Genomic DNA, 14,332 nt, shown 5'->3' with positions numbered 1-14,332 from the left:
ATAAACTATTTAAAATTGCTCGCAGCTTGTTACATGACGTTTAAATGGGCTGGACGCCGAGAAAAATGAGCTCAAAAAGCGCAGTTTTATCACGAGCTAGCATTGTTATCGCGCTTTTTAAATATGCAATGCTAAATAGCTTATCTACCTTTCAGAAAAGACTGATATTATTTTTAAAGCTGGATTTAGATATTAATGGATTTTAAAACACCCGTCTCTATTATTCTAAATCGGTCTAAACATCTCTACGTAACTTCTGTTCCTAAAAAGCTAGGTTACGTCAAGTATTTATGGGGGGGAGCTTGTTATGCCGATCGTGTTGTTTTCAAGACCGATATTAAAACGCTATAAAAAATCCTTTATTACTCTGAAAGTTAGTGGCCTAATCATTATTTTGATTACAAAATCGGAATCAGCATGTCTGATTTACCTAGTAAATACGATAAAAGTTGTTGGTGGCAGTTATGGTTTAACTGTCTACCATTTATCATCTACCTTAACTGTCTACCCTTTATCATCTACCTTAACTGTCTACCCTTTATCATCTACCTTAACTCTCTACTCTTTATCTTCTACTTTGGCTGTCTACCCCTTATCATCTGCTTTACCTGTCAACCTTATACTCTGTGCCTTAATCTCTTCCTCTGACTGTGTGGACACCCACCCGGAAGCAAGGAAATGTACCGATTAACTATTTAGTGATTGTCTAATAGTTTTCAAATTCATTCGCAGTATTATAAGTTATTGCCACCCAAGTTGCCATAAAAACATAGGACTATCAATACTTTCCAAGGAACATTCCTCCCATAAATAATATAACATAAATCATATGTCAATTATCACCTCCCATAAATAATCAGAAACCAGGGAAAATGATACAGGAACCACCGAATAGTCATTTACATTGCAAACAATGGCAAAGAAATGATTGCAAAGGTAGCCATATATTCCAAACTTCCTAACAAAGTAATACTATAATAATGAACTAATGGTAGATAAATGGTGATGGTAAATCGTTTATCTTTTACAAAGTATAATTTGGAAATTACTTACTAGTATCCTGCTTCACAGGAAACACACGAAGAACTGCTATAGTAGGTTCCAGCAGGGCAGTTTGTGAGACAGTCTGTCGCACAATTACATGCTGTGAACAAATGAGACACATAAGTAAACCAAGTGAGAGTAAGTAATCAGTTTAACAAAAAGCATCCTAGACAAGAAAAACTGAATGGTGTTAGAAGGTCTATCAACAGAAACATAACAGGCTTCGTTGAAGGTTAAAAACCTCTTATGTGCATTATGGCGGCAATATAGAAGATAAAAAATTAACTAGCACAGCAAATCACGAAAAACTGCTAATGATTCACAAACGTTGAAGAGTAACGAATTTTTACAGCAACGTATGAGTAATCTGTATTTATATCATATGTCTGTAGATTAGCCTTTTGAAATGGTCAAACCCCACTATACTTAATTACGTATATTATTAATGCACAGTAAAAATGAGCTTATATGAGCTTCATGAACTTTTTCAGACCGAGGTAGTTATAACACAAAACCCATCGATTCGATCCCGTTCTAAATGCCGTTCCCATATGCCGTTCTAAAACCAAATAATTTCGTTTAACAATGCCAGACAGACTTATGGAAAAACCTTAACTGTGCATACAATAGTTTTTGCCATAAGTGAATGGATAAGGTAATCACTTAATAGCTCTAGTAATGGAAATATACATAAAACCAGTGGTTTAGGTAATTATGCTACTTACTTTGCGCTTGACTTTGTTGAAATATTACTAAAATAAGAGAACTCACAATGCAAAGCTTTTGCATTTTATTTGGTTGCATACATCACCATTTAAAAAGAAAACATTTTAAAATTATGCAGAGTTGATTTACAAGCTGACATTTTCCTGAAACGGTTGTCACGCTTTCTGTGCAATAGCCTGAGCGGATCATTACTCTATATACTATTTTGTTCAAATTAAGTGTTGCTGCAGATGTTGACGAAGCCTAGGCTATTACCTTCGCTAGGCTACGCATAAACGCGCCTCTCAAAACGGCTGTCGAATGAAAATCACGCAATATATAAGCGTACATTGTTGCAATCTGTGTCTATTTGTCTATGAATTCATTAAAATAAAATACATCACATTTGTATAATTTTTTCATTGAAATATTAATAATTTTTAATTACAATATGACATAAACAGACAAAAATGAGCTCCTTCATGAACGAATGCCAATAAGTCATAACAAGAGCCGCTTCGTTTGTGTAAATAATATTTCGACATCCGCTTATCATCAATTTAACGTATATTCATGCTCGTGCAAATATTTTTGGCAAGCGCTCCAAACTTAATTAGGCTGTTGGTTAGTGTACGAAACGCCTATTTAAAAATATTGGTTCGCATCGGTTTCATTGATTCAGTAATGGAGAACTTTCAAGAAAGTCTGTTGCTCGAAACTCAGGACGGCCAAGATGATAAGGCTTTATTGCAAGATTTTATGAAGATGTATGGTGATGCTGATGTTTCCAAAGAGCCTAAGGAAGACACAAACTTTGCAATCGTCGTGCCAAAGCCTCGGTTTTGCGTTAAAACGAGATCGGACGGTGGAGAAAAGATTTTTCTAAATATTTGTACTGCTGAACATATCCCTGCTCCTAAAGATATATCTGACAATGAACTTTTGAAACTTCTCAATTCTGACGATCCTTCTCAGTTTCGAGTTCCTATGAGTTTGGGAGAACCGCATGCTGAGGTCGACAAATCAGGCAAAGGTTGCACTGCATATGATATAGCCATTAATCCGTCATTCAGCGATAAAATAGATAAAAACAACTTATTTATGGGTTTTTTCATGTCTGTCATTATGGAAGGGCTCGATAATAAATATAGCGTCAAACTCAGTCGTGAATGGGTTAAACTGAAAAACAAAAGGTCAATGGGATTTCTACAGTCCCAGCATATTCGATCCAAGTCGAAACCATTTATTATGGAAATGGACTCGGATAACGCAGCACAGAAAACATCTGCTTCTTCATCTTCTCACAGGCATGTCTGTTTGTAGTTTGAGCGTTACAAAATAGCAATTATTTGACCATTTACGGAGAAGGCAAATAAGAGTGGATCGGTTAATAATATATCTCTGCGCTTTATGCACACATATTTTGAAATTACCAGTATTGATCATTTGTGCTATCAATCACTGTTACCTTAAATTGCACAAAATATTGCAATTAATAATCTTACGACTGCTTAAGTAGTTATAGAAATCGGTTTGTGTTAAGTGTAGCTGCTGACCAGTAGAGGTGCTGCAAAGTTGATACCTTGGTATGAATTAGACGATGCTTTTTCTCTTATATTGTCTGTTGTTGGTGTGGTTTTAGTTACTCACAATTGTACGATAAGTTATCACGGTCTCTTTTATTGTATGTTTATTGTCTATGTAGGGCCTTCTCTGCAAGTGTAGAAATTTGATATTCGCATGTAGGCATACTCCCCTCATCACGTACCCCCTTTGTCAGTCCCTTTTTCTTGAATAGTTTGTAGACTGAAGAACTTGGGTGATGAACGTATGTACATAACTTTGTTGAGCAGGAACATCTTTAGGTTGAGTAGGGATGTTGAAAGGTTTATGTACGGGATGCTTTATGTAGCCTAATAGTGGTGAATGTAGTCATCTAGCCTTTGTGGTGGTTTCCTTCACTTTGGTGGGTGGTTGATGAATCACACAAAGAGTTGTGTTGTATTTACTCGTGGAATCATTTTTTACTCCCCCTCTCGGATTTACCTTTAACTACTTCAGTTGATATACTCTCAGTTTTAGTGTGTCAAGTTTCTGCACTAGTTCGCTTTTCTGTTTTGCCCCTTCCCCATTCTTTTTGTAAAAATTACCTTCTGACTCTACCAGATTTGACCTAGTGGTTGTTCGCATGATCCGCTTGTTTTCAGAGCCCCTGGGTGATCAATCTGCGGACCATACAGTGTCTTCGGAAGATGAGACTGCATTGCCTGTTGTTTTTTTGCCTTAATTACTCTGTGTTTCGTATTTTACCCTAACTGATCATCGTTGGTTTGAACAAAACACCTCATTTGTCTTTCTACAAGGTTTATGTTTGGACTGTGAAAATGTCTATTGGAGGTGTTACGCCAAGCCATAATAGCCTGCCGCTGAGAATCAAAACTTTCAAACACCTTGTCAATATTCACTGCTCATTCGGCTTTCCTGGTGCTCTTTTGGTAATATGGAGATAGCGTTGTGTGTGTCAAACCCACTCCTCAAAAATTTTATCATTTGGCTAGTGATCTGGGGAGCGTTGTTCAAATGAAAAGACAGTGATTTTCAGAATATGAGATAAAATAAAAAGCAGCGGGAAGCAGGGTTGGCTGATTAAAATCATTTGATTTAAATCATGAATCCTAAAAAAATCATCTTTGATGTTTTTTTTCATGTCAAAGGCTGTGATTTAAATCATCTTAAAATATCATGTTTGATTTCTTTTCCCCATCTCAAAAGCTGTGATTGTACTGTGATTTTTGGCTGTGAGCAAAGTTTGAAATATTGAAAAGGCTAAGTAATAGTTATCCAGTACAAATTTCTTTTGTAACGGTTGCGAAGAAAAAGCTGGTAATTGGTGTTTTCAAAAACTGAATCAATGATTTCGATTATGACTTCAATCTCAATGAATGACTTCAAATCTGATTCAAATCAAAAAATCCAAATTTTTAATTTAAAAACAATCATGATTTTTTCCAATCCTGGCAGGAAGGCAGCTGCTCAGACAGCCGTGCTCCCACCACCATGTGTGTAGTTTCATCAAGAGAGAAAGTTCTAATCTATATATAATTGGTGGTGTAGTCAACAACTACCAGCAGTGGTTGGCTTTCATGGTAGCAGTTGTCTGCTCTTAATTCAGTGAAGGTTGTTCAGTTACACTGGTTTGACGTGGCTTACTTAGATCAAAGGGACTGTTCAACAAACATAGATATTTTCTGCATTGTGATCAATAGACTCAACCATCTGTAGCCAGAACAACACGTGACGACCAGGATGGAGCTTAGTCTCAGCACTCTAATGCACAAAATGTAGCGCTTAACATGTGGTTTGAACCATTTTTCTAGGAATATTTGGTCTTGTTCCTTGCTAGATCAATCAATTCCGTATACCAAGCTTCTCTATAATTGTCCAGTACAGTGCACCCTCGAGATACGATGTTAATTCGTTCCAGGGTTGACATCGTATGGTGAAAAATTCGTATATCGGGGTATAGAGACCATTGTAATTATACAATGCAAACACCCCCTGGTGAAAATCGTCAATTTTTTTTATATAAATGTGTACATATTGACAATTAGCAAAAAAATAGTATGTTAACTTTAGTAATTATAGTTACCTACAGTAACTGTATTGTATTTAGTGTATTGTAATGGTTATGATCTGCAATAAAACACAAAATTATAATGTGTGTACCAAATGTAGTACGTACGGTAAGGAGTTCTTGCCTTCAAAAGGTACGCATAACATAATCTTTCAATTCACCTCAAGTTTAGCTTGCTATGCCTACACTTAAAACTAAGTTTTAGTATGTATTTTGAACTATTTTTCTGAATTTCAACTTTTTATCACGAAATTTTATCCTTCAGCAGTTCCTATCTTCACTTTCACTATAAACTTTAGCCTATCTGGTTGAAACCTTTTTCAACCTAATTCAATAAGGCCGAACGATGCTGTTATAGAAGGCGGCCTCTCGCACATTTGACCATTTAATGGCTACCGAAAAGAAAAATAAAATTATGTTTTCTATACTGGACGTACATACCTTTGGAGTAACGTGGCTTTAGCTGGTACATGTAGCGGGTAAAGCAGAGAGGAGGCAAAAACGTATCAATGCTAATTATGGTGCTGTACACTTTAAAATAAATTTAAAACGTAATGAATTGGAATTTTTTAGCAGGCTAAAAGAAGTTGTCCATTCCTGTCCAATTTTTCTACAAAAAAATTGATGGTGCAATGCAGAAAATTGCTAGCTAGCGCTTGTAAAAGGATCCAGAGAATGTGGTACAGTAGTTTGTCTTGTATGAAATGTGCACAAGAATCGATGTAACCATACATACAAAGTTTGTACGTATTTATACTCTATGGGGGACAGGGCTTTAGCAAGTTTCAAAAAGTGATGTGGATGCGTCAACTATCTTGAGTAGCTAGTTATATGAGTTACATACATACGATGAATTGTATTCACGTAGAAGATAACAAGCCCATATGCAAAGCCATGGTTAAACAAGAAAATATAACATAAAATCAAAAGGAAACAAAATGAATAAAATATGAAAAACATGCCACACAAGAGATAAATAATATATATTATACATGCATTGTTTTAATGTACCAGTCCATATCAGTAAATTAAACACTTGAAATATTTCTGCGAATGTGGGATTTTCTGTATCTTCCACATCCTCGCCTTTACTAAATGGTTGCTCCTTTTGAATGCTGATCGCGTGCATGACCTAGCTTATTCAAATCTTCAGTTGGAAGCTCTTTCTTGTGCTTGCTTAATGGAGTTCTTGTTTTAATAATAATTGCAAATGCTGATTGGTTGCGATCATATTCCTTGACAATGTTAATAATACGGGTCCCTTCTTCTTATTTACGACATCCAACTTTGTTGACATAGAAATCATTTTTCCTTCATTTTGTAACCTTTGTATCGGTCTCAGATTCCATAGATAACAAATTAAGTGTAGATAGTTGTAGTTATATACGTATGCTGACTTAAAAGTTTATAGTAAAAGCTATAATAACGCTACAAATGAATATTTGCTTTCGCTTGTGTATTTTACACGAAATTTTCCACGCGGACATGAGAGAAGTCGATCATCGTGTCTCTTCTAAACGTTCTAAGAATGTTTTTGGCAAACTATATTTCGGTGTCTTTTTATTTCGACGTGTGTTATGAGCACACCGACGGCCAAATTTTAACTCGGGCAAAACTTTTCTCAAATTCGTATGGTGAAATAAAATTCGTATAGCGAGGTGAAGATATCACAATGATTGACTTCGTAAGGTGAAAAAATCGTATATCAGGGTAATCGTATCTCGAGGGTGCACTGTAATCAGTTATGATCAGGTTATCTTTGTGAAAAGTCCTACGTGCCTGATTTGCTTGCGTCAGAACAACCATCTGTCTGTTTTAGTGTTCTTTCATACTACATCCAGTCTTTGGTCGCTGGTCTTAGCATGATCGTCGCTGATCATGCTTCTTGGTAGTGGCAGTCTTTAGACGCATAGAATAAGGCATCAGATATGACCTGATCTGAGCTCTGTTGGTACTCAAAAAACATGTTGCTATCTCTGTAACATCAGTTTGGCCGGAGAGGCGACTTATCCATGATCTTCTTAAATATTTTCTCTAGACTTGTTACCATCAGTTTCAAGGGCTTATGTCATGTTGATGTTTGTATTAGCTAAGTTATTTTTAAGTATGATAAAGCTTGCTTACACTTAAACACTCCATCAACATCCATCTCTTTGTTTTTAGGATAAACTCCGAAAGTGTCTCATCTGCCAAGTCTGTCGAGCCCAAGTATAGGATTATTAGAGAACCAATTACTGGTCACCCAGAGTTTCTAAGCGTGGAGGTGAGCTTTTAATAAATTCAAACAATGCACTCATGCAGAATATGTGGACAGGCAGGAATTTGTTTTTTCAAATGTAGTGGTTCGACTTGGGAAGATTCGCTTTCACGAGTAACAGTCGCGAAAATGATTGCGTTATTGGGATTTTGTATGGTATATGTTAGAAGTATGCGCTACTGGTACAGTAGATGCTCCTTTAACATAAACATCTTATAACATAAATTCAAAATAGGGTAAAGATTTTATTGAGTTTTTCTTTGTATGGTTTAAGAAATTCTTTATAACATAAGGCATTAACTCGGCGCAAGTTGTTGAATTTGATTTAAATTATGAGATTCCCATATTATGCCTTGAAGATATGTTCATTCTCACTGTATTTGAGAGACAAACGGCAAACAGGAGTAGCTGTAAATGTACTAGTGACATCATCGTCTAGAGTGTTGGGAAAGATCATCAAGTGTGCCTACAAAGCAACAAGCTAGTGCTGGGCACGGGTAATAAAACTCGTTGGTCTTGCGGGGTTATCTTCTCTCGAGTATCGGGTAATAGAAATTTTCAGCATTTCGGTCGTACGGGTTCGGGTTTTGTTACACGGATCCGTTGAGTAAAGTTGATGAAAACTCGGTCTATTGCTCTCTAAACACTGTTTAGTAACCCGCATGTTAACCCTATGAACACTGGCCTTTTTTGTCATTGCGTGTCAGTAACCCTGGACGATGTGTCCAACGATCCAAAGTTTTTAAACTTTTATTATATATATGATTGTGCTCATAATACAATGCTATTTGGTAAAACACTACTAAAAAAGTCGGCAACCCACAGCAAATGTCATCAAACAGAAACAAACAGTAGGCCTACTTTATCATTATTCGGGCTAAAACTATAAAAGTTTGTACGATTTTAAAAAATTCATAGGTACATTTTCAACAGCATCATATCCATTGAGCACGCGTTCATCATTATTTTATGACTCAAAAGTTATACTGGAAAATTGTAATTAGTATTATAAAGTTCTTTATTTGCACCACAATCGTTCATGACCTACCAACAAACAAATCGTGTCCATTTTTTCGCGATATTGTTCAAATAAAATTTGGTATCATAATGAAGGAAGTAGGTAAAGAAATTCGAAAACTGTTACAAATGAGAGTAAAATTTCTGGTCTAGCATCTTACACAAAAATTAATTTGATTTATTTATATTTTTACTTTGAAACGACAAATTGTAAACAAAGCCATGTTAATGCCAGAATTCCAGCCGATAAAGATTCTGAGACACCCTACGCCATACCTGAAAACTGACAGTTGGGGTTCAAATTTCACTGGTTTAAGGCTGCGAGCACTACTACTGGCCGTTGGAAAATAGTAAAAAACAAATAAATCGAATAGAGTTATAATTGCATTGTAAATTTTAAAATATTTGATGTTTGAAAATTTTAAACATAAAACCCGTATCAAAAAACCTGATACCCGAAACACCTGTTGGCCAAGAAGTACTCGTGCCCAGCACTACAACTATCTATAAGTAGCTACACAGTTATTTAAAACTAGAAAATCGGTCTACCAATATGAAAATCAACGATTGGCTCGTTGAAATCAAACTTCTATTCCAACATCTTACCTTGAGGAAATCAGATGGACAAACAGACCAACAGACAAACAGACCAGGCTTTTATAATAGTAATTGTTTTTACTTTAGTTTTGACATGCATTTTATACAATGGTTTTGTTGTTTTGTTTCTGCCATAGACCTTTCTGTCTGGAAAGAAGTTTGAAAAATCGATTTAAAGTAGAGCTGCACAATGATCGCACGTTAATTAAACGATTAACGCGACTGATACAAATAAACGATTAACTGAGTTGGGCCAATTAATCTTCAATTAAAATGCAACCGAGGGGATGATCTTGATGGGGTTCCTTTCCTTTGTACTGTTTAGTACCATATGTTAGTAATACTAATGTAGCAGGTTACTACCATTTAGTTTACTAACAAATAAATATTATGACAAGCAACACTTTCTTACCAATAAAAAACCAAAATTATTTTGCACTCAACTATGAAAACACAGTGAGTCGCTAACATTAAACTTGTTTATACAATACAATGCACAAGCGCCGGGCCGATCTACATGTTGCGGCCATGTTGTTAGTTGTTTGAACATGTTTTTAGGTAATAGCAACAAAAGTGATTTCAGTATTATTTAATATCTTACAGTTTATTTTTGTTTATTTTTAAAAACTTTCCTGCAATTAACTGTTCGTTTTTGAGCTTTTAGGTGCTTGTAATCACATTTCCACATATTTTGCACCTACAAAACAGCAGAGTAAGACATGGTAAACCTTTTGATACCAAATAGCTGTAATGTGAATTTTGTTGCAAGTAAACCTTTGATGTAAAATTACCGTAACACTAATTGATCTTTTTCATGCCCACAAGCATGAAACTATTTAATAATAAGTAGTTTTAAATACTAAAGTGTTGTTCTTCATTCAGTTGAGATATTTTAGCTCTGAAATTGATTCAATTTTATTGAGCACTAATTCCAAATACGCTGACACTTTTTACAGTATATGTATCCTTAGGTATCACTGTTAATGTATTAACATCAATAGAACATCTATAACTATCCTTCCTTTTTTCGTGACGTCATTTTATCGTTGTCGCCCTTCTTTATAGACAATTTTATCTTTTGTTTACAAATTTTTTATTATAGTATTAAAACAAAAACAAAAGTACTATTAAATAAAAGAAAACAATCGTTTTCTACAAATATTGGGGCTTTTTCGTGAACGAGCGCATGTGCAAACGGCTTGATGGCGTCAAAAGGAAACAATGGATATATCGATAGATTTCATTTCAAAATGATTCCGCTAAACAGAATCCTCTTCATCTTCTAGGTGGAGTTGCCCGAGATCCGAAGTGGAAAGGCCCTCACACTAGACATAGGGGAGGACTGCATTATTCTCGATAGCAGGTCTAAAGTCTACCATCTCTCCCTCTACCTTCCCTACAACCTCATTCAACAGGACTGTGGAGCTCAATTTGATAAGCAATCACGCAAACTCACGCTGACTCTACCTGTCATGCCTCTGTCTGTCGGGGATTGACAGGGCACCTGTTGGCACAGTAGCCAGTTTTCATCAACTGGAGCTAGTAGTTCATAAGCACCTGCTCTCAGACACTTGTTGTTCCTATGTATCATTTCTACTTATGAAACTTGTTTTGTGATTGAAAAGTGTCTGATGCCTAGAGTTTTGATATTGTGATTCGTTTTAGTAATTGGCAGTATTAGTGTTTAGTGTACTATTAATAGTCTGTGTTCTTTTTGTGTTAAATAGCTAAGCAGCATCAATCATTCTGAGGTCGGCACTATTGGTTATGTTCAGCACATTTGAGCAGTTATTTGTTGGCTGCCTGAGTTGCCTCGAAGTCAACCCAATTGGCATGTGTTATGGACATATTTAGCCAGTGGACTAATTATGTCAACCCCACAACATCTGCTAAAAGTTTACCTCTATGACTTCTGTGACCCTCCACAATATAAATGCATATACAATGCGTTAGTATTTTTTGCTGAAACAACTAGCTATAGAAACTGTTTATCTCTGCCTGGTCAGGTATCAGAGTTGCTGCAGGGGATTGCAGGCCCGCACTGGAGTCTTCTGATGCCTTTCAAATTCAAACTCAGTTTTTTGTAATTTCTACAGCTGACATTCATTTGAATCGTTATTTATTTTGAACTCCCAAGCGCTTTTGTTAATAAATATCGAGATGTGACGAATATGAGTTTATTTCTAGTTTCTTTATTCTGGCATACTAACATATTCGTTTTACTCAGCAGTCCGCATGCCATATTCTTCAACAAGTCTTCTAGGTTTTTTTCCACATCTGCTAAGCACCTTATTGTAAAGGACAAGGTTTCAAATCCCGTATACATCTCTTACTTTCATGTGCGCTGTCAATAATATAGCTCTATGGTGGTGTGTAGGGGGCGGTGTAGTTCTATGGTGATGTCTAACAGCATATGTATATATTGATATATATTGTAAAGATATATATAATATATACATTGTATATAATATATGTATAAATATATCATTAGAATATAACGGGTCTGGGCAAAGTGCGGCTCTTTGTAAACTTTGTTGTGGCTCTTTCAACTCTGAAAATTCAATTTTTTTTACGTATATAAAAATATCCTTATGATATACTGTACAAAACTATGCATTGTGACATATTAGGCTTGTGCGCCATTGTGCACTATTACTGCATTATGTATAGCCTACACATGCATCATAGTTCATGGCATCATGCATGTGTAGCTTTTCCGATGTAATTTCCGAGAAAAGTTAGAATGCTTTAGAAATGTTCATCAGGAAGTCATTTCATCATGATTTCATAGTGCTGGCTTATATAAGATGCTGTCTCTTAGTTGAACATGTCATATGCAATTAAGCCAATTAATGCAGTAGGAGTAGCGATGACATCTTTCACAAAACAACCATTTCTAGAGTTACAATGGGAACTTCACAAGTAAACAAAATAGAAACGAATCTACAAGAGAATTCCAAGATGAGTGAACTCTGGAATATGCGTTCATCTTTAGGCATGGCAAACCGCAATGTTTATTGTGCCAGAAAACGGTCTCTGCTAACAAAAAGACGAACATCAAACGCCATCATGAGACGGAACACAAAGAGTTTACTACTACATTTCTACTGGGATCTGTAGCTAGACATCAAAAGTTAGATAAACTTCAGAAATCATTAATTTTTTTAGAAAATATGCTAGCTTCTTTCATAGCTGCTGATAAACGTGCTACAGAAGCTCCTTTCCGAGTGCCAAAGATTCCAGAAAAAGCAACGCTTCCCTATTCTCATGCTGAAATTGTAAATAATGCATGGTTGAGGCTATGGAACTTACTTTTTCCAGATAAGCGTGCTGTGATTGGTAACATCAAGGCAATACCATTTGCTAAGAAAAGTACTACTGGTAGAATTATAAGCATTTATGATTATCTCAGTATGACTTTGCTAAACCATATAGACCAGGCAGATAACTTTCCAATCGTGATTGATGAATCGACTGATATAATGGGTTTAGTTCAATTAGCAGTTTCTGTAAGGTATGTAGGCTACTGTGTGTACACTAACAACTGGTAATGTCATTTTACCATGCAGTTGCAAGCTGAAATCAAACAAGTGCATTTTAAGACAGTAAAGAGAGAACATAACTCTAAGTAGGAAAAGATGCATCTATTTTGTGATATTTGTTTCCAGAATATTAACCCACAAATTTATACTACATGCTTTTTTATAAAGCATCAGCATGTTTCTTTATAAAGCATAGTATAATTCTTTAGTCCTATACCCTGTGTTACATAATCTTTGATGGTAAAGAAAGGAAGGAGGGGCTTCTTAATTTGGTTGAATTAGAAGGAGAAACCAATGGCCAGACTATGATGCCCTCGTTAAAGGACTTGATAATATGAAGATAACTTTTCACAAATGCATATTTGCAACAACAGATGGCGCTCCAACCATAGTTGGAAGAGAGCAAGGTGTCATAGCTAGATTGAAGAAGGATATGCCATCAATGCTAGCATTCCAATGCATCATCCACCAAACTGTTTTATGCGGAAAACTAAATGATCACTTTCAACAACTAATGTGTAAGGCTATGAAGATGATCAATTTCCTCAGAAGCCAATCAGCTCTCAGACACAGAAACTTAAGAAAGTTTCTCAAAGAAAGCGATGCCACTAGTGAAGATTTGCTGACATAAAATAACATTAGATGGCTAAGGGAAATGTTCTGTCAAGGTTGTGGAGTATTCATCAGGAGCTAACCTCATTTTTAAATACATGCACAAGCCTGATTGCAAGACAGTTTCAAGAGATGATGAGCTTTTCTAAAGATATGAGTGACCTGGTTGACATCTGTGGCCATTTGAATGATTTGAACTTCAAGCTTCTAGGGAAGAACCAGACTATCATTGATACACTACCAGCTGTTTAAGCCTCCTCCCATAAATTGGAATTGTTTCTAGTGGATGTGTAAGGTGATACGCTTTACTTTCCTACTCTAAGAAGCATTTTTAAATGAGGATGAACAAATGGCCTCTTGTACAGCTGATTACACTCACTTTATAGAAAAGCTTCAACAAAAGTTTAACAATCGATTTAGTCAGTTTCTCTCTTTGAAATACATCATACAACTCATAAAAGCACCTTAGAAGGCAAAGCCTAATGGAAAGTGGGTTACTCAGTTTCCATAGAAGAGTGTTAATGCCTCATCTCTGCAGCTGGAGTTGTGTAACCTCAAAAGTACAGATATAAATGAAATTGATGAGGGGTTCTACTTGAAAGCTTCAAGAAAGGCTGAATATCCACAGCTTGCTCAACTAGGAAGATGGTGGTACACTGTGTTTGCTGCTACATATATATGTGAATAAGCATTTTCATACATGAATAATATCAAGAGCAAGTTGAGATCCACTTTGACTCGAGATTACTTGTGTCAGCTCCTAACAATAGCATGCTGCAGTAGAAAGCCAAATTAACAAGAGATCATGAGCAGCCATATTATTTCTATCAACTTTAACAGTAATACTTATAATATTACTATCAACTTTAACAGTAATGCTTATATTATTACTATCAACTTTAACAGTAATACTTATATTATTAC

General features: G+C 35.8%; 2 protein-coding genes across 2 annotated transcripts in view; one reads left to right on the top strand and one right to left on the bottom strand.

Moving 5' to 3' along the window:
• Nucleotides 1–1,959, bottom strand: part of LOC137398177 (uncharacterized) — a 300,195-nt gene extending 298,236 nt beyond the window's left edge. Inside the window, 2 exon segments of the mRNA XM_068084283.1 lie at nucleotides 1,054–1,144; nucleotides 1,908–1,959. Of these exon segments, the coding sequence (XP_067940384.1) occupies nucleotides 1,054–1,144; nucleotides 1,908–1,959 (143 nt within the window).
• A 447-nt stretch (nucleotides 1,960–2,406) lies between these two features.
• Nucleotides 2,407–11,408, top strand: LOC137398604 (PIH1 domain-containing protein 1-like). Its single transcript, XM_068084771.1, has 3 exons — nucleotides 2,407–3,056; nucleotides 7,547–7,646; nucleotides 10,541–11,408. The coding sequence occupies exons 1-3, from the start codon at nucleotides 2,434–2,436 to the stop codon at nucleotides 10,748–10,750; spliced, it is 933 nt and encodes a 310-aa protein (XP_067940872.1). The 5' UTR covers nucleotides 2,407–2,433; the 3' UTR covers nucleotides 10,751–11,408.
• The last annotated feature ends 2,924 nt before the right edge of the window (nucleotides 11,409–14,332 follow it).

Source organism: Watersipora subatra, chromosome 6 (assembly GCF_963576615.1).
Source record: "Watersipora subatra chromosome 6, tzWatSuba1.1, whole genome shotgun sequence".
NCBI classification, from domain to species: domain Eukaryota; kingdom Metazoa; phylum Bryozoa; class Gymnolaemata; order Cheilostomatida; family Watersiporidae; genus Watersipora; species Watersipora subatra.
The sequence above is the reverse complement of the archived record's forward strand: the minus strand, read 5'-3'. Positions and strand labels throughout refer to the sequence as shown.

What these genes read in the sequence shown, in the direction of transcription:
- LOC137398604 (XM_068084771.1), top strand. Translation starts at nt 2,434, where the DNA reads ATGGAGAACTTTCAAGAAAGTCTGTTGCTCGAAACTCAGGACGGCCAA. An exon ending in GCTTCTTCATCTTCTCACAG is followed by an intron (nt 3,057 to 7,546) that starts GCATGTCTGTTT and finishes CTTTGTTTTTAG; the next exon opens with GATAAACTCCGAAAGTGTCT. An exon ending in CAGAGTTTCTAAGCGTGGAG is followed by an intron (nt 7,647 to 10,540) that starts GTGAGCTTTTAA and finishes TTCATCTTCTAG; the next exon opens with GTGGAGTTGCCCGAGATCCG.